We start from the raw sequence: 19,076 nt of genomic DNA, 5'->3' as shown, positions 1-19,076 counted from the left end.
TTTGCTGGGACTCCAGGCCTGAGGAGCTGAGGAAAACCAAGACACTTTTTTTCCCTATTTGGTTTCCATGCACAGGTTTGTCTGAATCCACTTGTTTTGCTAGATTTGGGGATGTAAGGCCCTTGGAGGGAGAATGGTATGTGCAGTGCCTGCTCATGTTTCTAGGCAGCATTGTAGCTTACGTCTTCACAGAATGAGAACCAGCTGTCAGTGAGTTGTGCGATGCTCTAGGGGCAATACGGTGCTGGCCTGGCTTAGCACCCACCTACCTTTCCACGCTATAGGAATCACCTATGGTATAAAGCTCCGATCACTTGCACTAGAGTGTTGTCTATGACCCAGGAAGTCTTGCCCTCTAATTTTACCCACTCCCACTATTGGCAGGGACTTGTCTACTTCTGTCTTTCCTATGTGCTCTAGAATTGGCATGATTTACTACTCAGTCTACAGGGTTTTTACTCTCTTGACATCTAGGCTACAGCAAGAGCAGGGACTTTGAGATCAGAACAGGGAGGCGAGCACAGAGTTACCAGCCAGTAGATGCCATGACTGACTATTAAGAGGCTTTGTCCTAGCAGCCCGACTGCTGAAACCAGCTCCTTTCCTAACACAGATTGTTTGAATCTCTGGCCGTAAGAGAGCCGCCCCCCGCCTCCCATCTGACTTGTTAGGTGACTTGAGCACCTCTCCCAGAGCCCAGGCCCAGTGGACCTGGCAAATGCACTCTAGCTGAGGACAAAAACTGAGAACTTCAAAACATACATGTTTGCTTGCAGCACTTCATATCCTGCGCTTTGGCTGGTCAGAACAAAAGGTACTCCATGCTTCAAATCACTTAGCTCCCAGCAGCACTGACCAGATTGGTTAGGTCTCCAAAATACTGACCTTTTCCCACGACTTGTTACTGCTCTCAGAATGTGCTCAGGTGCCCTTCAGATGAGTGGCACCAGCAGGAGAGGGTAGGTGTGTGCGGTAAGAGGCTTTCTGGCATCTTCTTCGGGTATAGTCAGTCAGTATGGTGCCAGGAAGATCATCCAGCGAAGGCAGTATGTAGACTATACAGGGAAGGGTGAGTTGAGTGGCGGTTGTGAGCCACTCAGTCCCTTATAAAACTGAGCATTGGAACTGAGTGTTGGCAGTAGGTCAGCAGGTAGGCTGCACCTTCCAGACTGGTAGCATTCTGGAGACCATTGAGGAAGGGGGTGTGTTAATTGACAACACATTGCTTGACATTCCATAGAATGGCAGATTTGGTGATACTACTTAAGGCCGCTCAGATACCCTAAGAAATGACATTGAGGAAGGGCGGCACTGCTGGAGTCGCCTCCCTGCCTGGAGCCACATGATGTCTGCATGTCTGCATACATAGCATAAGGGAGGGGAGACGGTGTCAGTACCAGAGTCACCTCTTTTTTTTTTCTTTTTTTATTTTAAATAAAGCCAGCAGCTGTTAGATTCAGATGTCTACAAATGACAAAGTTGTGTTTTCATTTTCTGGGAACTCCTATAGGCCCTGGCTCAAAGACTTTGCATTGTGTGTCATGTACATCTTTTACGTGTTCTTTGCTGTTCTGGAATTGTCCTTGGTTTTTCCTTAGCTCATAGATCATAGACACAGGAATATTATAGTATTTAAAGCATCCGCATCAAGCATCAGATGGCTTCGCATCCAGAAAACCATGGTAACTCAGTTTGAAGCACCAAGCATGTGTAACATGGCTCTATACAATACAATAAATGCTAATGTTAAGCTTCTTAACGCCTGTGGTTCTTGTTTGTTCCCCACTTTAATGAAGCCTGGGGGTGAGGACCCCACCTGGTCTGAGGGTTCCTGAATTCCAGGGACGATGCTGATGCGTCCCTTCTCACCCAGTATAGTGTGGCTGGGAATTCCAGTCACAAGTGTTTCTCTCTCCAGAAAGCACAGCCAAGTGCTTACTGCGCAGCTGGGCTTGTGATCCCCAGCGTTGGCCCCGGAAGTTTGGGAGCCAAAAAATAGACTCAACTTGGCTTTAAAAAAAAAGAAAGAAAGAAGGAAAAAGGGAGGGAAACTGCTCAGGACTTGGCTGGGATTGTGCTTTTTTGCCTTGTCTGGGACCCTGGAGCCTTACGGTGCAACAGGCAAGGCTCCCTGCCCCCACAAATGCATAGTGTTGCTGAGATGGCAGGGCCCTAGCCACTGTGAGCCCAAAACTGCTGAGGCCCACAGAACACCCAGCAGCTGGGATGAACATCCGTTCCTGCGTCTTCGGCTGTGAACGCGTTATTCTGTGTAGGTATTCCCAAAGACCAAGCAGTCTGCTTCTCTGAGGGACTGGCTGCCTGACCTGTGCATGTATCTTTCATGTCCAAGCCATTGGGGGAATTGGGGAACATTCACAACTGTCATGAGAGTAAAGAAAGAGGCCCAGAACATTCTCCATGGGCCAAGTACATAGGCCTTTTAGCTTCTGCTGTGTGGCATTTATTTCTGGTCCCTTGGCTTGAGTATCTCTTCCAACCTCCTTTCGGAGAAACCTTGACTGCCCTTTGCAAAGAGCGCATGGGGCTTTGTGCCTCACCTGGACCTTTCTGAGCTAGAACAGTTAAGCTGCTGTGGACACTAAGGCCATCTGCCCCCACTCAAGCCTTGGGGACTGCACTGTCAGCAGCGTGAGCCTCTCAGCACCAGACCTTCAGGAAATTCCCAATCCTGCTGGAAAATGGCCTGTTCTGTGTAACCCTCCAAATTCAGCCTCAACCCAGGCCTGTGCCCCAAACTCCAGAGGAATCAGTGTACCCCAGCTTGTCTTTCTGAGACTCCCAGGTTCTTGACTACATCTATGTTTACATGTCAGACCCTGTTTAAGGAAATTACGGCCCTACATTAAAGGCACTTGTACCTTACCTAATAGACATAAGCATTAAGTGTTGTGCTCTGAAAGTGTGGTGGCACATGGCTTTAATCCAGCACTTTGGGAGGTAGAAGCAAGTGGATCTCTGGGGTCCCTGAATTCAAGGCCAGCTTGGTCTACAGAGCAAGTTCCAGGACAGCCAGGGGCTACACATAGAACAGGGGGCAGTGTGTGTGTGTGTGTGTGTGTGTGTGTGTGTGTGTGTGTGTGTGTGTGTGTGTGTTGAGGGCAGACTGGCCTCAGTGGGCCTTTTTGTGCTGCTTCCTGGCTTCTCTGTTGCATGCTGCCAGGCAAAGTTGGGGGGTTATCTCGTCTTCCAGCAGCCACTGGGAGGTGGTGGTAGGATCTAGTTGTTGATTTAAAGACTAAATTAGTGGGCCCAGGACACAAAGAAGTGGGACAGGGGTGGGGCTGAGACTTGGGGTGTCTTAGCAGGTATACCTAGAGTCCTTAGAATGCTCCAGGGCAGAGAGGAATATCCTTGGCATCCAGGAATAAAATGCCCCAGGCCAGGAAAATGCTTCAAGTGTTATAAATGAAGCCCTGGATGTGTTGAGTGCAGTCAAAGGAAGCAAAAGTATATGGCAGAGTCTGGAAACATAGGCAAAGTCCCTTCATTGGCCCTACCACGGTCCAAGTCTCCTGGAGGAATGAGACTGGGGAGACAGTCTAGAGAGCAGGGAGCATCCTGCCCTGTGCCTTGGCCTGTACTGAAGAGAAGCACTCATGGCCCCACCTTTCCCATGCAAGCAAGCCTTTCATAGGCCCCCTACACTAGTGAGTTCTGGACTGTAGGGACAGCAGCTTGGCATGTGACATCCTCTGGACATCCTTACAAGGTCAATGCCATAATCTGATTTTGCAGGAAGGCCTACCGGAAGCCATGGTCCTCACTGTGCCCTACCACCCTTCACAGGACAGCAGGAAAACCTAACAGGCAGGTTTCACCAAGGTAGAAACATCCAGGGACACGTTTGTGTCTTCCTGTGTCACACTTTACTAACTAGCAATAAATTACTCATTGGGTATGATGGCATGAACCTCTAATCTCAACCAGGCAACTGCAAGGAAGATCACTTCCAAGGCAACCTTGCCTAAATCCTGAGTTCGAAGCTAGGCTAGGCTAGGCGACATGAGACCATGTCTGAAACAGAAAAGAAATTCATATTTGTCAAGTAAATCTCAACTGTGCTTGGTAGCCAAACAATGGCAGCCAATCTTTGGTTTGTTTTAGCCTTATAGTGTTTTGCCTGCATTTAGATCCATACCATGTGCCCGGTGTAAGATCTCCTAAAACGTTATGGACGGAGGGAATCAAACCCAAGTCCTCTGCAAGGGACAACAAGTGCTCTTCTTAGCCTGGCCCCGTCCCTCCAGCCCTTTCTTCTCTTAACTAGTCTTACTCACTAATATGAACTTGCAGGTCACACTTTACAGCTCACATGATTATACACAATGACAGAACAGCCGAGAAAGGGTTAAAGAGGTGAGTTTAAGCCAGGTTGCCCAGAAGGCAGTGAGTTGATACAGCCAAGGGAGCCAGGTGAGTCTTAGGAGTCACAGGTGGGCGGACTGAGTGTAACAGTCATGGAAATGGACACTCAAGCTGGAGCAGGGGGACTCAGGCAGTCCCCTCGCTGTGGCAATTTTCCTGGACGAGGGTGACGGTGGATGGCCAGGTGGTGGTCAGCACGCCTGCCGTAAGTCTTGGGGAACTCCTCATTAAATTAATGATTTTGTGTGTGCCTGTATGTGTGTGTTGTGCACACGCTGTGGTGTGTGACGGTCAGAGGAAAAGTTGAAGCTGATTCTCTTCTTCCTCTATGTGGGTTCCAGGGATTGAACACGGACCCATAGGGTTTGCAGCAAGCCCCTTTTCCTCTCTGAGCCCTCTCACTGTCCCAGGGCTCATCGTGGCTTCCAGCCAGGATAACTGATAAGCTCACCTGTCTGGCGTTTCTGATGTGTCTTGATCATTATCTCTTAGCACAAATAAAGGATCCGTTTGTGTCTCCTGTTGTGCTAGCAGATGGTGTTTACTCGCGTAAACAGGACGGGGAGTCATTCTTGGCACTTGCGCTCCAAAGTGAGGTCAAGGCTGTGACGTTCATAAGATGAAGTAACTCAAGGCCAGGCCTGGCCTGCAAGCTCTCATTCCCCACAACTGTGTGACTCCAGCTCATTCACGCTCCACACTGGTCCCCGGGCCACACTGCCCTCCTCCTACCCTCTCCACCTCTAGGTGTGGGCTGCATCTTCTCTCTTAGCTGTTGGCTCACGCCTATTCCCAGGTCCTCTCTCCAGCTGTTGCTCTTCCTCCAGGACAGACAGCTAGCTCCTAGTAACTGAGACCCAAGCGGATCAGTCAGTCCAGGAGCGTTCTGAACACAGCGGTGCATGCCTTTAATTGCCAGTCACCTCTTTAAGTGGGAAGTCAGTGTCATTCAGAGCTGTGACGAATCTGGGAATTGAGGAAAGAGCTTTAGCCACAGCCTGAGGGACCTATGACAAAAGCAAAGAACAGATTGTGGGGGAGGGGGAGGGGAGTTTTTTTATCGCTGGCCGTTCACTCCAGCATCTCCTGAGGCTGAGTCAGGAGGGTCTCAAGTTCACCGCCTGCCTGCAGTACAGACTTGAGCTCAAAGTGAAAATGTAGGAGGGATGAGGACGCAGCCCAACGGAGAGTGCTTGCATGCCTAAGATCCTAGGTTCGCGCCCTAGTACTGAAGACAGAGTGAGACACTACGTGTCTCTGCTACTTTTGATGTGGTGCAGCCGTCCTGTGTGCAGGGACAGGAAGTGCCCCAAGATTGCAGAAACTGGAGGATGACCTTGAGTCAGAGGCCCAACTTAGGGGAGTTCCCTTCACACCCTCAGCCTGGCTGGGTTCTTTGCACACCACCTCCCACCACCCCATAAGCTAGGTATGATGGTGGCACACGGGAGCAGTCTGGCCCATTTGAGGCCAGCCTGTGTGCTACATAGCAAGACCCTGCCTCAAACGTAAACTAAAACTCGTACGGCACTTACAAGAGCTTAAGTTCAAGTCAAGGAGAAAACGGAATGTAAGTGGGGCTGGAGAGATGGCTCAGAGGTTAAGAGGAGCACAGTCTGTTCTTCCAGAGGTCCTGAGTTCAATTCCCAGCAACCACATGGTGGCTCGCAAGCATCTGTAATGAGATCTGGTGCCCTCTTCTGTCATGCAGGCAGAACACTGTACAGATAATTAAATCAAAGAAAGTGAAATATGAGAAGAGCTTGGGCTTGCAAGATACGTCAGCAGATAAGGATGATTCCCACTCGGTGTGATGAGGATGATTCCCACCAGGTGTGATGACCCGAGGGGGAGAACTCCCACAAGTTGTCTTCTGAACGCGTGTGCCATGGCACATGTGTGCCCCCAGCACACAACAAACATTAGGATAAGCTCACTAAGCACCGCCATCGCTTTTAACCCAGGTTTATTGGAAAGCGCACTGGGTAGCTCTCATAGTGGTGGTGGGGACCAGTGTCTACTGCTTGGAGCTACTATGGAGGTTATCAATTTGGAGGAAGGCACTAGGCAATCTTGAGTCGCCCCTGTCCACCACTCCTCAAGCAAAGAGCGTGAGTGTGGATTGTAGCCGTGGCACTGGAGAGGGCCAGCTGACCCACTCCCAGCAGTCTTCCTTGGTTGGTCATGCTAGGACCTTTCTGAAAAGTACAGGTGTGTGGAGTTGAGGGTGATGGGGACCTTGCATGTCCTGTGGCCCAGGCCCTATCCAGATCTCCCACGAGGAGCTGAGGAAGACCTCCTCTTCTGTACCCCGTGCCCAAGGGGTTTCACTTCTTTTACAAGAAACAGAAAGGCCAGGATGGGGGTCTCAGGGCCACCAGACACCCCTCTCTGGCCACCTGACCCTAGAGGCTGAACAAGCCTGATTTCACATACTGGAGTGAGGAACTAAGGAGCACATTGGCACAGAGCTGGTGGACATGGGTCTTTTCTGATCTCTGCTCCTTCTTCATCCATCTTTTTGGTTTGTTTGTTTTTGCTTTTCGAGACTGGGTTTCTCTGTGCAGCCTTGGCTGTCCTGGACTTACTTTGTAGACCAGGCTGGCCTCGAATTCACATCAATCCACCTGCCTCTGCCTTCCAAGTGCTGGGATTAAAGACGTGCACCAACACACCCGGCTTCCTTCATCTACCTTAAGGAGCCTTTGGGATCAGCCTGGGACAAACCTCCAGGTACAGCACAGGTGGCTATGGGAGCCAGTGACTTCATGTGGCAGGCTAGGGAAGGTCTCTTCCAGGAAGCCCTTCCTTGATCCCATTGTGAACCCCAAGACTGTGAGCTGGAAAAACATGTTTCTTGTGGTATGGCTCAGCCCTAGCACACACCTTTAGTCCAGGAGCTAAATAAAGTCAACCATACCCAGGTCAAGATGCGGAACAAGCCGGGTGCTGGTGGCGCACGCCTTTAATCCCAGCACTCGGGAGGCAGAGGCAGGCGGATCTCTGTGAGTTCGAGGCCAGCCTGGTCTACAAAGTTAGTCCAGGACAGGCAAGGCTACACAGAGAAACCTTGTCTCTAAAAACCAAAAAAAAAAAAGATGCGGAACAAGCAGCCAGTCAAAAGGGAATGAACACAAGTAAACAGGAAGGAGGGGCGTTGAGTTAGAGGCCGTGGAGAAGGAGAAAGGGCTTTTTCCTTCTGGGATGTTGGCTGAACTGGAAGGTCAGTTGGGTATTTTGTCCACCTCTCTGAGCTAGCAGGTTTTCACCCCAGCCCCTGGCTCCTGAGTCTTCATTGGTAAAAGCCGAATGATTAGGATGCTGTTTAAAAACACCACTCCTTGAGCTGAGCGGGGACACACTAGTTGCCCAAGTCAGTGGATAGATAGCCCCACTCACACCTTTCCACCTCCAGGGGACTGGCACTGCTACCACAGGCCTCCAGTTCCTAGAATGACAGATGATACTTGCTAAAGGAAATGTTGGTGATTTTAAATGCCTGCTGCGTTTACCCACCATGTGGACCAGGAAGGCTTAGATGTACCCTTGACCTGCCCCAAGCCATGTGGCCAGGTCCAAGTACACAGGCCATAGCCACAGAATCCAGAGTGAAGAAGGAAAAGAAGTCCCCGTGCAGAGAGGAGGCTCCCAGACTTAGAAAACAAGACTTTATTCCTTTAGAGGCTCCTGGTCAGCGGTGACAGCCAGCTAGAGAGCCGTCCCCTCCGCCTAGGTGGGCCCAAACTGCCTACACTGTACCTGGTGTCAAGATCTGTGTCTTCAAGGGTACAGGCACTGAGAGTGCCCAGAAAGACAGCATTTACTGGGAAGTGGAATTTCCAGGCCACACTGCGCTCTCATGGGCCCTCTGCCTACCCACCGTCCTTGCTGGCAACTGACCCAGGTCCCCATTTTACAAACAGGTAGCCTGAAGTCCAGAGACAGAAGACTTTGCCTTGCCACAGCTGTCACACAATTTCACTGTGGAGACACTGAGGCTGGGAGCATTGAATGCAGCCCGCTACCCCTAACAGTAAGAGGTGGCCAAGTATCTTCCTGGGACTCTTTGTCTGTGGAGGATTTGGGGAATGGGTGGGTCCTTGGCCAGATTCTTACAGTTGGCCTAGGAGAGGCCTCTGGGAGTGCTGGGCTTGGAGGAAGATCCTGGCTGGCAGCCATCTCTTTTTATTTATTTTTTTTTAAGATTTATTTATTATGCATACAGTGCTCTGTCTGCATGTAATGACTGCATGCCAGAAGAGGATACTAGCTTTCATTATAGATGGTTGTGAGCCATCATGTGGTTGCTAGGATTGAACTCATGACCTTTGGAAGAGCAGCCAGTGCTCTTAACCTCTGAGCCATCCCTCCAGCCCGACAGTCATCTTCACAGTGCAGACTTAGCCAGCCTTGATCTTTCTGAATGTGCCATGTTTCAGCAAGAGTCCCCCCTAAGAAAATAGGAGGCCACTGGGGTATAGACTGGTTGGCATCACAAGCCAATGAGCAAGAAGACTGGCTGGCTGAGGAGCCACATTCTCTGCGTCAAGTTTCAACAAAGTGGCCCTGGGAAAGTCAGTGGGACAGATGACAGCATCACAGACTGGAAGGCTGGGCCAGGGCAGGCCCAGTAGGAGTGGTCGAGGTGCCTGGAGCTGCCTCACTGTCTGGCTGGGCCTCCTCACCCCGGGTATATGTGAGCACCACAGTGACTGTGGCAAAGGTGGCAGCGTTGACGGGGAAAGCACGTAGCAGCGTGGAGGCCAGGCCCCGTGTGAAGACTCGCCAGCCCTCAGCCTGGTAGCTCTGCCGCATGCAGTCAACGATGCCACGGTAGCGAGGGGCTCCTTGAAGCCCGTCAGCTTGTAGTCGTGACTTAACCACGTCCATAGGATAGGTGGAGAGCCAGGACGTGATGCCTGATGTGCCACCCGCTAACAGCAGCTTAGGCACCAGCAGGCGGTCACCTGGCTCGCAGCCCATGGCACGTGTCAGTACGTCGTAGGTGAGGAAGTAGACACCAAAGCTAGGTGTCTCGCGCAGAAGTGTGGACACCATGCCTCGGTTGATGCCACGCAGGCCCTCATGCCGGTAAATCTGTACCAGGCAGTCCAGGGAGCCCTTGTAGGTACGGGCTGGACCCACGTCCTGCAGCTGCAACCTTGTCTTGGCCAGTTCCATGGGGCAACAGATGACACACTGAATGGCACCTGCTGCCGCACCAGCTAGGAACTGATTGAGAGGTGAGTCTTGCCCCAGGGCCCGAAGAGTGTTGCCTTGCACCCCAAACACCAGTGCATTGATGAAGGTGAGCCCCATTAGTGGCGAGCCCAGGCCTTTATACAAGCCCAGCACCTGCAGAGACAGAAATGTCATCAGGGATGAGGGGTTGCCACCGTGCTTGGGTTGCCTAGCCACCCTCCTCAGGACCTCCAGACTGAAGTGGCAGCTCTTCCCACCTGGCTACTCAGAAGCAGCATCCAGAATTTTCTGTTAGATGCGAAATCCTCAATCCAAAACACCCCAGCAATCAACTCACACAGCCATGGCCCCTCAGGGGTGCCCGGATAGCCTTTCCTGAGCTTCTGACCTGGTGTGGTAGCACCCCTGGGATGGCTCCCCTGCCCTACAAGTGCCCCGCCCAGGCACTCACACTCTCCTGCTTGACGATGGTCTGGAAACAGTGCAGCGTCCCTCTGTACTGGGGCTTCTCCGTGTTCTGTACCTGTAGCCGCACCTGCAGGGCAGAGCCAGTGAGCAGGAACAGGCAGAGCCACTGAAGCAATCCCCCTGGCCCCGCTGTGCACAAGGCAGGCAGCCAGGTAGCTTTCTGTGAATCTAGGATACCCGGGTGAGACAGGGTTGGGTGTTTGAGAGCCAGCCAGCTGCAGATGGGCTGGGCGTCCTCAACACCTCGGACAAGTGAAGGAGGGGGGTCTCTCATTTGCATTACCACTGGACCAGCTCTTGGGACCAACCCCTGTTCAGGTGACACTTGTCATCCCATATGGTGCTGAGGCAAGAGGGATGCCAGCCTGGTGCCCCACAACTAACCTCCATCAGGTTAGGATACTGGGCTGCCACTCTGCCCTTGCTTGATTCTTTCTAGTAGCCCTTTGACAACCATGGCCATGAGTCATGAGTGGTGACAGACCACTGACAGCCTCCTTAGGGATCCATGGCAATAACTCCAGGACCTGGGGACACTGCCAGGCCCAGTGGCCCAGAAGCTCCTCCACATCAAAGCACTCTTTGTTGCCTAAGAGCGTATCTGCTCTTGATACACTGGCTTTATGGTGGCGCAAGGAGAGGGGTGTTTCCTAAGCTTGGAATCTGTGGTGCTGCTGTGGGGGGAAACTAGGTCACATCATGTTCTCAAGAGCTAGGAAGCTCCTTAGACCGGATTCAGAAAGGGTCGGTCATGGGCTGGGGTTGTAGCTCAGTGATAGGTGGTTTACCTAGCACAAGCAAGGCCCTGGGGTTTGATTCCCACCACCACGAAAGTAAGCAAACAAGGGGCTGGAGAGATGGATCAGTGATGATGCATCTTCCGAGGACCCAGGTTCAATTCCCAGCTCCCACTCTGTGGCTCAAATCTTCTGTAGCTCCAGTTCTAAGGGATCCAGGGTCTCCACATGGTACACATACACACACAGAGACAAAACACCCATACACATTAAAAAACAAACAAACAAACACACAAACAGCTTTTTTAATGACCAGTTTGTTTAAACACAATGCCAATGGGCCAACCATTGGGTGTGTGTGTGTGTGTGTGTGTGTGTGTGTGTGTGTGTGTGTGTAAATTGATTTTCTGAAAGAATACTTTCCAGGTTTCCATGGGCAGTGGGGTGACTGACTCCTGCAGAGGTGTGGGTGTGGGCTCCGCAACTCAGGGGAATTAGGGCTGCTAGGGTAAAAGTGCTTTCCTGCCTGAGGGGTCGGCTTCAGGAGCTACTCCCAATCCAGTGGGCAGACTCTGCGATGACAGGCTGAGGGGGTAAATGCAAGGCTCTTATTGGCTAGACACAGCTGTGGGAGGTATCTGAGACAGACGACCACAAGATATAAACACAGTGCCATGTGGATATGGACACCCCTCCCAGAGGGGGGGAGGAGGCATCCAGACAGAAGGTGGGCATGGTGGGTTGTCTTGTGGACAGGTTGCCCTAGGGCTTCGGTCTTGCGCGCCCATGAAAAGGAATTCATGGGCCACCACTTGCCAAGAGAGTCTCTCCTCCAGCCTTCACCCCAGGGATGCCTGCTGTTGGGTGGCAGGTCTGTGCTGCCCAGAGCCTGGTGCATCAGCCCATTAGCTTCATTCAATTATCCTGATGTGCCATGAGCAACGGGACCCAATGACGTCATCGACTCCCTCAAGTCACAGATGTGTAGCCCCAGCTCAGGCACCAAAGCCGCCGCCAGCAGAGGAGGCCTGGACCAAGGATAGTTTTGTAAGGTCAAAGCCAGTGTACAAGGCTTTACACCTACACTGGAAGAAATCCCAGCTCTGAATCACTGAGCTCCTTTCTTTGCCAACAAACACCTAGTTTAAAAGGAAGTTTAAAAGGAAGAAGAAGAAGAAGAAACAGGAAGTGAAACTCAACCCAGCTCAAGATGATGTGTTTAGCCTCCAGCATTTCCCTCAGCCAAGTAGGAAAGGAACCTGGCTTAAAGTCTGTACCGAGTAAGTATCAGGTCTGGGACTCAGCCGCTCCCAGGCCACCTGGGCTCTGGGAAAAGGGCAGGGGTATGGCCCTGAGGTGAGCACCTGCAAGTCCAGCCAAAGGGGACATTTCCACAGACGTTCTCCACCAGAAGATGTGGCTCTGTCCCCTTGACATCTGTCCTGGGACCCTAAGAACCTAGAGCTCTTATTAAAGGATGTGTGATTCAAAGGAGCTGCTTGCCTGAGATCGTCCACGGTCAGTGCCCGGGGCCATTTCAAAGTGGTGTTCCTTAGGACCTTGCTGGGTGACACTGCCTCGAAGGCACATGCCAGCACTGAAAAACAGTCAGGACAAGCACCTATTCATAAAGACCGGAAGAAAATACCCTCGACTTTATTTCAAGTGTTTGTTTGTAACATGGGCTTGCTATGCAGCTTAGGCTGGCCTCAAGCCTGTGATACTCCTGCCTTAGCCCCTCACAATGCTGCTGCCTCAGCGTCTGCTACCACACCCTGCTGTTGTGGCACGCTTTCCTAACCCACACTGGCCTCAAATTCTCATCTCTTCCCCAGACTTGGAATTCCAGGTATGCTACCACACCTGGCTCAGTCGGGTTTGAGTCCTTATATTTCTGTGTTTTCCCACCTCTTAGTTTTTCTTTCTGGAATATGTTAGGAGTGGGGCTAAAGAGATGGCTCAGCAGTTAACGGCACCAGCAGATCTTCCAGAAGTTTTTGGTTCAATTCCCAGCACCCACGTGGCGGCTCACATCCAGCTTATAACCCCTGTTCTACCAGGCACACACATGATGCACAGACAATACATGCAGACAAAACACAATAGAATAATTCAAGGAAGATGCTAGGAGAGCAACTATACATCAGAAAAGGGTGGGCTTCCTGTCTCTGGCTGAAAAGAAAAAAAACTGCCCATCAATACCTTGGCTTCTGGCAGCCAAGTAAAGCAGACACTTGGCTGTGAGCTCAGCATGCAGTTCAGCCTCTGTGGGAAGGTGTGGTCCGGGGAGGAAGGGTCAGTCAGTTCATTCAGTGGCCAACAGCTGCCCTGCCTTCATTCAGACCCGAGGGATGACTTTTACTGTGTTTCTGGGGGCAAAGGCCTGTGCCTCCACAGAGACTCACCTTGACTGTGTCAAAAGGGTGTCCCACAAGCACGCCTGCCACACCTGGAAGAAAAAGTACCTGTGACCAAGTGCCTCAGAGGTTTGCCAGTCAGCACTGGGTGAGGTTCTGGCAAGGTTGGACAGGCACTACACATGGGAATGAGAGACTGACCAGGTCCCTGTGGGCCCATCCCAGGGCCCTCTAGTAACAAGAGCCAACCAGCAGGTAGCTTAGCTCAAAGCATTTGTTCCTTCCCTTCCCCTTTCCCTGTAGTGACGTGTCCCCTTACAGCACCGCTGGTAGAACAGGGGCCTTGGGAGATGCTGGAGTTGGAGGTTAGCCTGTCACTGGGATTTAAATTTTCCTTCTGCTGGTTGTTTTCTTCTGGGCATGCGCACAAAAGGCTCATTGTACTGGCCTTACTCTGCTCACCTGAAGGGCACTTAGCATACACATTCACTCTCTTTCTCGCTCCTTCCCCTCCTCCTCCCCCTCCCCTCCAGGGTGGCCTGCAGATTAGGAACCCCCAGGAAATAATTGCCTGAGGACCTGCTGCCTGCTGGCTGACACCTCCCATGAGCCTTACTATGAGTCATGCTCGGTTTATTTATCATTTAAGGGCCCTGCTGCCAGAGACCTCACCTCCAAGAACAAGGTTCGCCTCTCCCCAAAGGCTAAAGCACATTCCTCAGTGTCCTGAGGGTAATGAGCAGTGGTGACTCCCCTGCAGTGCCCCTCCCCCCCCCCCCAGCCCCTATAGCCCAATGATCGCATTTCACAGAAGGAGAAACAAGTCAACAAGGCTTCCTTCTCTAGAACTTGGCAACATCTGCCAAAGAGGCTCTTCGGGGCTGCCCTGCAGCCGGCGGGGGAGCACGAGCACAGTGCTGGAGGTCTCCTAGGTTCCCCCCTTCAGCACTGCAGGAAGAAGTCGCCTTTGATTGTTAGCGTTTTTTATGTCTAACTGCAATGGTTAACGTTGGGCAATGAGCAATAACATTACAAACTGCTGGTGGCTGATCTTGCTTCATACTCATCCAAACTCTTGCTCCAGAGGAGTGTTAACTCATTCTACAAACGAGGGAAGCCAGGAATGAGAAACCCACAGCAGCACATCCTGGTATATGGCCAGTAAGTGAGGAAACTGGAGCTCCAGCCATGCCCTGAGGCTGCCTCTCCTGGTCTTGTTAGGGCTGGTCACACATCCTGCCATGGCACTAAGGTGACATCTGCTCCCAGTTGTGCCTTGCATCCTCTAATGTCCATCCTGTTTCGTGTTTCTGTCCTTTTTAAAATTTGGAGGGTTTCTGTTTGTTTGTTTGATTGTTTGTTTTGTTGTTGTTGTTTTTCTTTTTGAGACCCTGGCTAGCTGCATCTCTCTATATAGACTGGGCTGGCTTCGAACTCAGAGATCAGCCTGTTTCTACTGCGTGCTGCCGTCTCTGGCCTTCCTTGCCTCTGCTCTTTGAGTGTTCAGCACTTTTAGTTCAGTAAGACACTTTGTAGTAACGCTCCAGTCTTCACACAGGAGGAAAGGCGAGCGACCCGACTCTGGCCCACCACAAGTCTCCATCACTGCCACTTTTCCACCGCTCCTCTCGAAGTCGGCTGACTGCATCCAGAGCTGCGGCCCAGGAGCCTACTGTTAACCCTCTCCTCCCTATTCTGTCGGGACGCCCGCTGTGATTTTACGTGTGGATTATAGAAATGTCACCAGGGGATTCCAAGGGTGTGCCTGTTTCTTTAAAGCCACCCTGCTTGGCACTCAACCAGCCCTCCGATCCTCAGAGTCATGCCCCGTTCCAAGCTGGGGAAATTTCCACTATTATCTATTCCCACGAGTCACCATCTCTAGGTACACTCCTTTTTTCCTGGAGCCCCTCACATCCTTCCAACTTGACCTGTTTCTAGTGATGAGGCCTTGTTTCCTCCCTTGGAGAGGCACCAGTTTTCACCAGTTTTCCACTTCCTGGTTAGTGGCTGCTGGGCTGGAACCAGAACCTCAGAGAACAGAGTGGCCCAGCCTCCACCTAGCACTTTTTTTTTTTTTTGTATTTGCAAACCCTACTTCTGGAATTTCTTTTCATAGGCTAATCTGGATCTCTTAGGGGGCTTTGAAAAGCCTAGCACCCATGGCTGGTATGCTGGGCATCTGGATATGCCCTATTAGCCTTCCTCCCATTCCCACCGAGGGCACCCTGGTGTCAGGAGGGAGCCCAGCTGTGAGCAGCTGCTCACAGGTACAAGCAACAGCAGTCTTTTGCTACTCCAACACATCCATTTTTATAAAGCCTCTTACAACAGCTTCCATGGGAAGCCCCAAGAGGCTCTCAAGCTGGTGGGCCGTGGCATTCCCACTGCGTACCCACCACGTCCCTTTTGACCTCATAGTTCCTTTAAGAGCTAGGGAGCCCTGCCTCACCACCTCTGAGAGGGTCCCCCAAGTCTAGTCATACCAGCAGAAAGGGACCCATCTCCCAACTCCAAAGCCCCTGACCAGAGCCAGGACAACTCTCACACCATGATCAGCCAAGGACAGGAAGGGACCACGGTTCTAGAGGCACCTGGCAACACAGCTCTGGGAGCAATGACAGGTCTAGCCCGTCCACTCAGACACTACCTGGCGGATCTGGCATTTCTGTCATAATGTCCCATGCCCTATCCAGAACCCAGGGGGCACTCCCAATAGATTTCTACCAGAGACCAAACGTCATTCAGGGTACTTGCCACATCGCCTAGAGAGGTTAAAGGCAGGATCTGATGTGTGCTGGGCCACTCGGGCACACCCATAGGGCCCACCATCACCCCATCCTTCAGCGAGAAAGGACCAAAGCCAGAAGGAACCAGGCAAGTGCTTTAGAAGGCCAGATCCCCTCGTGTCTCAGAGCATGTCTGACAGCATGCTCCCAGTAGATGTGCAGAGATGGAACCCGGAAGGTAAGCCTCGGCCACAAGCAGATCACTGTCTACCCCCAGGAGCCCTGCCCCTTCAAAGAGGTTGAGAGTGTGGGATTCCCACCCCACCCCCACCCCCACCCCCATTTCTTTCCTTACTGGATGAGCCTAGAAGAAGCTCTGCAGGTGACCTCCATCTCCATGCACCTGAAACCCCAGACCCACCCGGCATGACCTCCCTGTCGTTGGGCACTCTCTATGCATCCTGGGTGAGAATGCAGACCAGGGCTGGAGGCAGGGCACATGATGCCCCTGAGACAAACTGGGTGAAGATGAATAGGCAGCTCAGACAGGGAGGGCCTACTTCAGCAAGAGCCCAGACGGTGTACGAACAGTAGGGGTGGTCACGGTCTCTAGGCAGGCCTGGCCTTGGCGTGAACGTGTGCTCCCCACAACAGCGGTATGACCAGGCTGCAACCAGAGGAAACCCTGACCCTGGGGAGACAGCAATACAAGGGGGGCCCTGGCCACAGAAGGGACCCTCATCTGTCCTTCTACAGGTGGGGGCTAAGATGGGGCTCTTTCTGGGGCTCCCTACCAACTTACAGAAGTCTCTGGGCTTTGTCCCTTCCTCCCACAGCTTACAGAGGGGAAAACTGGGTAACAGCCTGGTAGTGCTCAAGCACCTGTGGGCACATCACTGCCCTGGGAAGGCATCCTGCCAGACCGGCCTTCTCCACCCAGGAAGAAGTGAGCACAGATTAAGCACCTAAGGCCAAGGCCAGGCAAGGCCTTTCCGTGTAGAGCTATGAAAGCAAGCAAATAACGACAGTAGGATGGGGGTGGGGGGTGGGGGGTGGGTTGAGGAGCCAGGCCTGGGCCTCCGAACTGAACTGAGCCTTGACATAACCAGCCAGACCGCTGCCATCTCATTTGATTACCTGGAATCCCAGTGGTTAAATCAAGCTCTCTATTTAATACTTACTAAATAAACTAACTCTCTACGTACAAGAAAAGGCACTAAAGGTTCAACAGGTCCGCAGCATCGCTTTCCCAAGTCAGGTTGGCATGAGCACTGATTTGACCACCCGGTGGACCGCCTCCTTTCCTGAGCCCTCCAACTACTCAAAGCATGGGAAGCACTGGACACCTAAGGTCAGGCCAGCCCTCTCGGACGGAGGTCGCGCGGTGTCACCAGCCTTGCTCAGACAGCTGCGGGAAGGGAAGAATCCAGAGGCTGCGCGCCAGCTGCCGGTTCTATCCCTGCCTCCAGACAAGCCACGCTGCCACCGGGATCCCCAGACATCGCACCCTGTGAGCACGGAAGGAAGGGTCAAGAAGACACCTGTCCCCGCGTACCAGGCAGGCTGCGTGCCTGTCATTGCCCCCCTTATCCTTACCTCCTGCGCATCCAGCCAGGAAGTCGAGCGCCATGGCCCGGCCCGAGAGCCGGTTGAGTCCTACTATTCGGATACCGGCCCGCAGCTGAATGTCGGGCTCCGGCTGTCTGTCCTCCCGGCTCGCAGCCAAGTCAGGGTGGTGGCTGGGTGGGGACTCCTAGGAAAGCGCTCCCCTGGCGTCCAACGCGCGGGGCCTCACCTCGCACCGTGCGCCCCGCCCCGCCGGCCGCAGTCCCCGGCGGGTGCAGAGCGCAACCAATGGGTACACGAGGCACGGACAACACCCCGTGCTCCTGGTGCCCCCGCCAATTCTCATTGGCTGGGAGAGCCGCGAGGGTGTGGCCTCGGACGCGGCGGGAGGGGGCGCCGCGGGGCGCAGGAGACAAAGACTGTGCTTCACGGGCCCGCCCGCTCTGCGCAGGGAAGGGGCAGTGCGTTGGGCAAGCTGCGCGCTGGAGCCGGGAACCTCCCAAATGCGCGTTGTGAGGGGCGGCGCTCGCTCGGCTTTGACCCTGGGGCTCCTCACAGTGTTTGGATGCGACTCTGCTACTCAACCTTATCGTCCTTGCCTGTGTCGTGGGGACAAGGTGGCAGGCACAAGAGGAACGCCCGGACTCACCAAGGCCTGCAGGCTCGGACGCAGCTAGTTGTCAAAGTTGGAGAAAGGCCACCCACCTGCAGGGCCCTCAGAGGCCCCGGATCTCCTTAGGCGAACGCCCTAGGGGTCTGAGGTCCCAGTGCACCTAGGCAGGGGCAGACACTTGGGTTTGACTGGCTCAGAAACGAACTTTTCAAACAGAAGGGGCTGGTGAATGGAAGGGCGCCACTAAGTCCCTATGTGTTCGTAGGAGCTGTTGAAGGTTATGGAAAAGGAAGGTTCGAGGACAGGGCTGGGAGTTCCCAGAAGGCCAGATCAGGGATGGACAACCGGCTGCGGCCCTGGGCTTTGGGACTGGGTGAGCTTGCTGGACCAGGGCAAGGAGCATGCTAGTGTTCCCAGCCTGGAGAGCGCTAAGGATGAAATAGGGTTAAAAACCCAACGTGCTCACCCACCCAGTTGCCCCTAATATTTACAAAGGCAAGGAGTCTTGAAGTAGGTCCCAGTGACGGACACAGCCACCACTCCTGGGCCTCTGTTGATCGTGACTTTCTCGTGAGCTGAGAGTTGAGTAACAGATTCCTGTGGTCACCCGCACATTGTTCTTACCTGTACCCCTTTGAACTGGGCACGAAGTTATGGGATGGCAGATCTGGTGGAAGGACAGAACTTAAAAAAGCTCCAGTAAGCCGGGACCTGAGGTCAAGGACCCCAGGGTTTCGGGGAGGTGGTGTTTATCCTTAGAATTGAATGGACCCTTCGTGAGGCCCAGTACCCCAAGTCCAGGCCTCCTGACTCCTAGACCAGTGCTTGTGGTGGCCACTGGGCCCTGAACTAGGGGGGTCTGGAGGCCTGGGTTGGATCTCCACAGCCTCTGGGCTATCTGGATGCCTTCTGGAGGCGGGTGCTGAGAGAGCGAAGGAGGTACACACCGGAACTAGGGGGATTGTAGGGTCCCTCCTGAGACCTGTGCTGTTAAACCTACAGTCCTCATCCAGGG

General features: G+C 53.0%; 1 protein-coding gene across 2 annotated transcripts; it reads right to left on the bottom strand.

The window, feature by feature from the left end:
• Positions 1-8,571: 8,571 nt before the first annotated feature.
• Positions 8,572-17,723, bottom strand: SLC25A29 (solute carrier family 25 member 29). Of its 2 annotated transcripts, XM_084791758.1 has the most exons (5): positions 17,479-17,723; positions 13,202-13,245; positions 12,999-13,061; positions 10,043-10,126; positions 8,572-9,744 (listed from the first exon to the last, which is right to left on the bottom strand). In XM_084791758.1, exons 1-5 carry the CDS (start codon positions 17,510-17,512, stop codon positions 8,986-8,988), a joined length of 984 nt encoding a protein of 327 aa, XP_084647884.1. In that variant the 5' UTR covers positions 17,513-17,723; the 3' UTR covers positions 8,572-8,985. The 2 variants fall into 2 exon arrangements, with proteins under 2 accessions (XP_084647884.1, XP_084647885.1); XM_084791759.1 differs by lacking the exon at positions 12,999-13,061 and having other exon boundaries at positions 17,479-17,720.
• Positions 17,724-19,076: the final 1,353 nt, after the last annotated feature.

This window comes from Acomys minous, assembly GCF_964271855.1.
Source record: "Acomys minous genome assembly, chromosome: 8".
NCBI classification, from domain to species: domain Eukaryota; kingdom Metazoa; phylum Chordata; class Mammalia; order Rodentia; family Muridae; genus Acomys; species Acomys minous.
The sequence above is the reverse complement of the archived record's forward strand: the minus strand, read 5'-3'. Positions and strand labels throughout refer to the sequence as shown.

Bases quoted from the DNA above. Each gene is read 5' to 3' on its own strand.
- SLC25A29 (XM_084791758.1), bottom strand. From the start codon at position 17,512: ATGGCGCTCGACTTCCTGGCTGGATGCGCAGGAG. The intron at 13,246-17,478 runs GTAAGGATAAGG...TTTTTCTTCCAG, and splicing joins CCTGGCTGGATGCGCAGGAG to GTGTGGCAGGCGTGCTTGTG. The intron at 13,062-13,201 runs GTGAGTCTCTGT...ACCTTCCCACAG, and splicing joins ACCCTTTTGACACAGTCAAG to AGGCTGAACTGCATGCTGAG.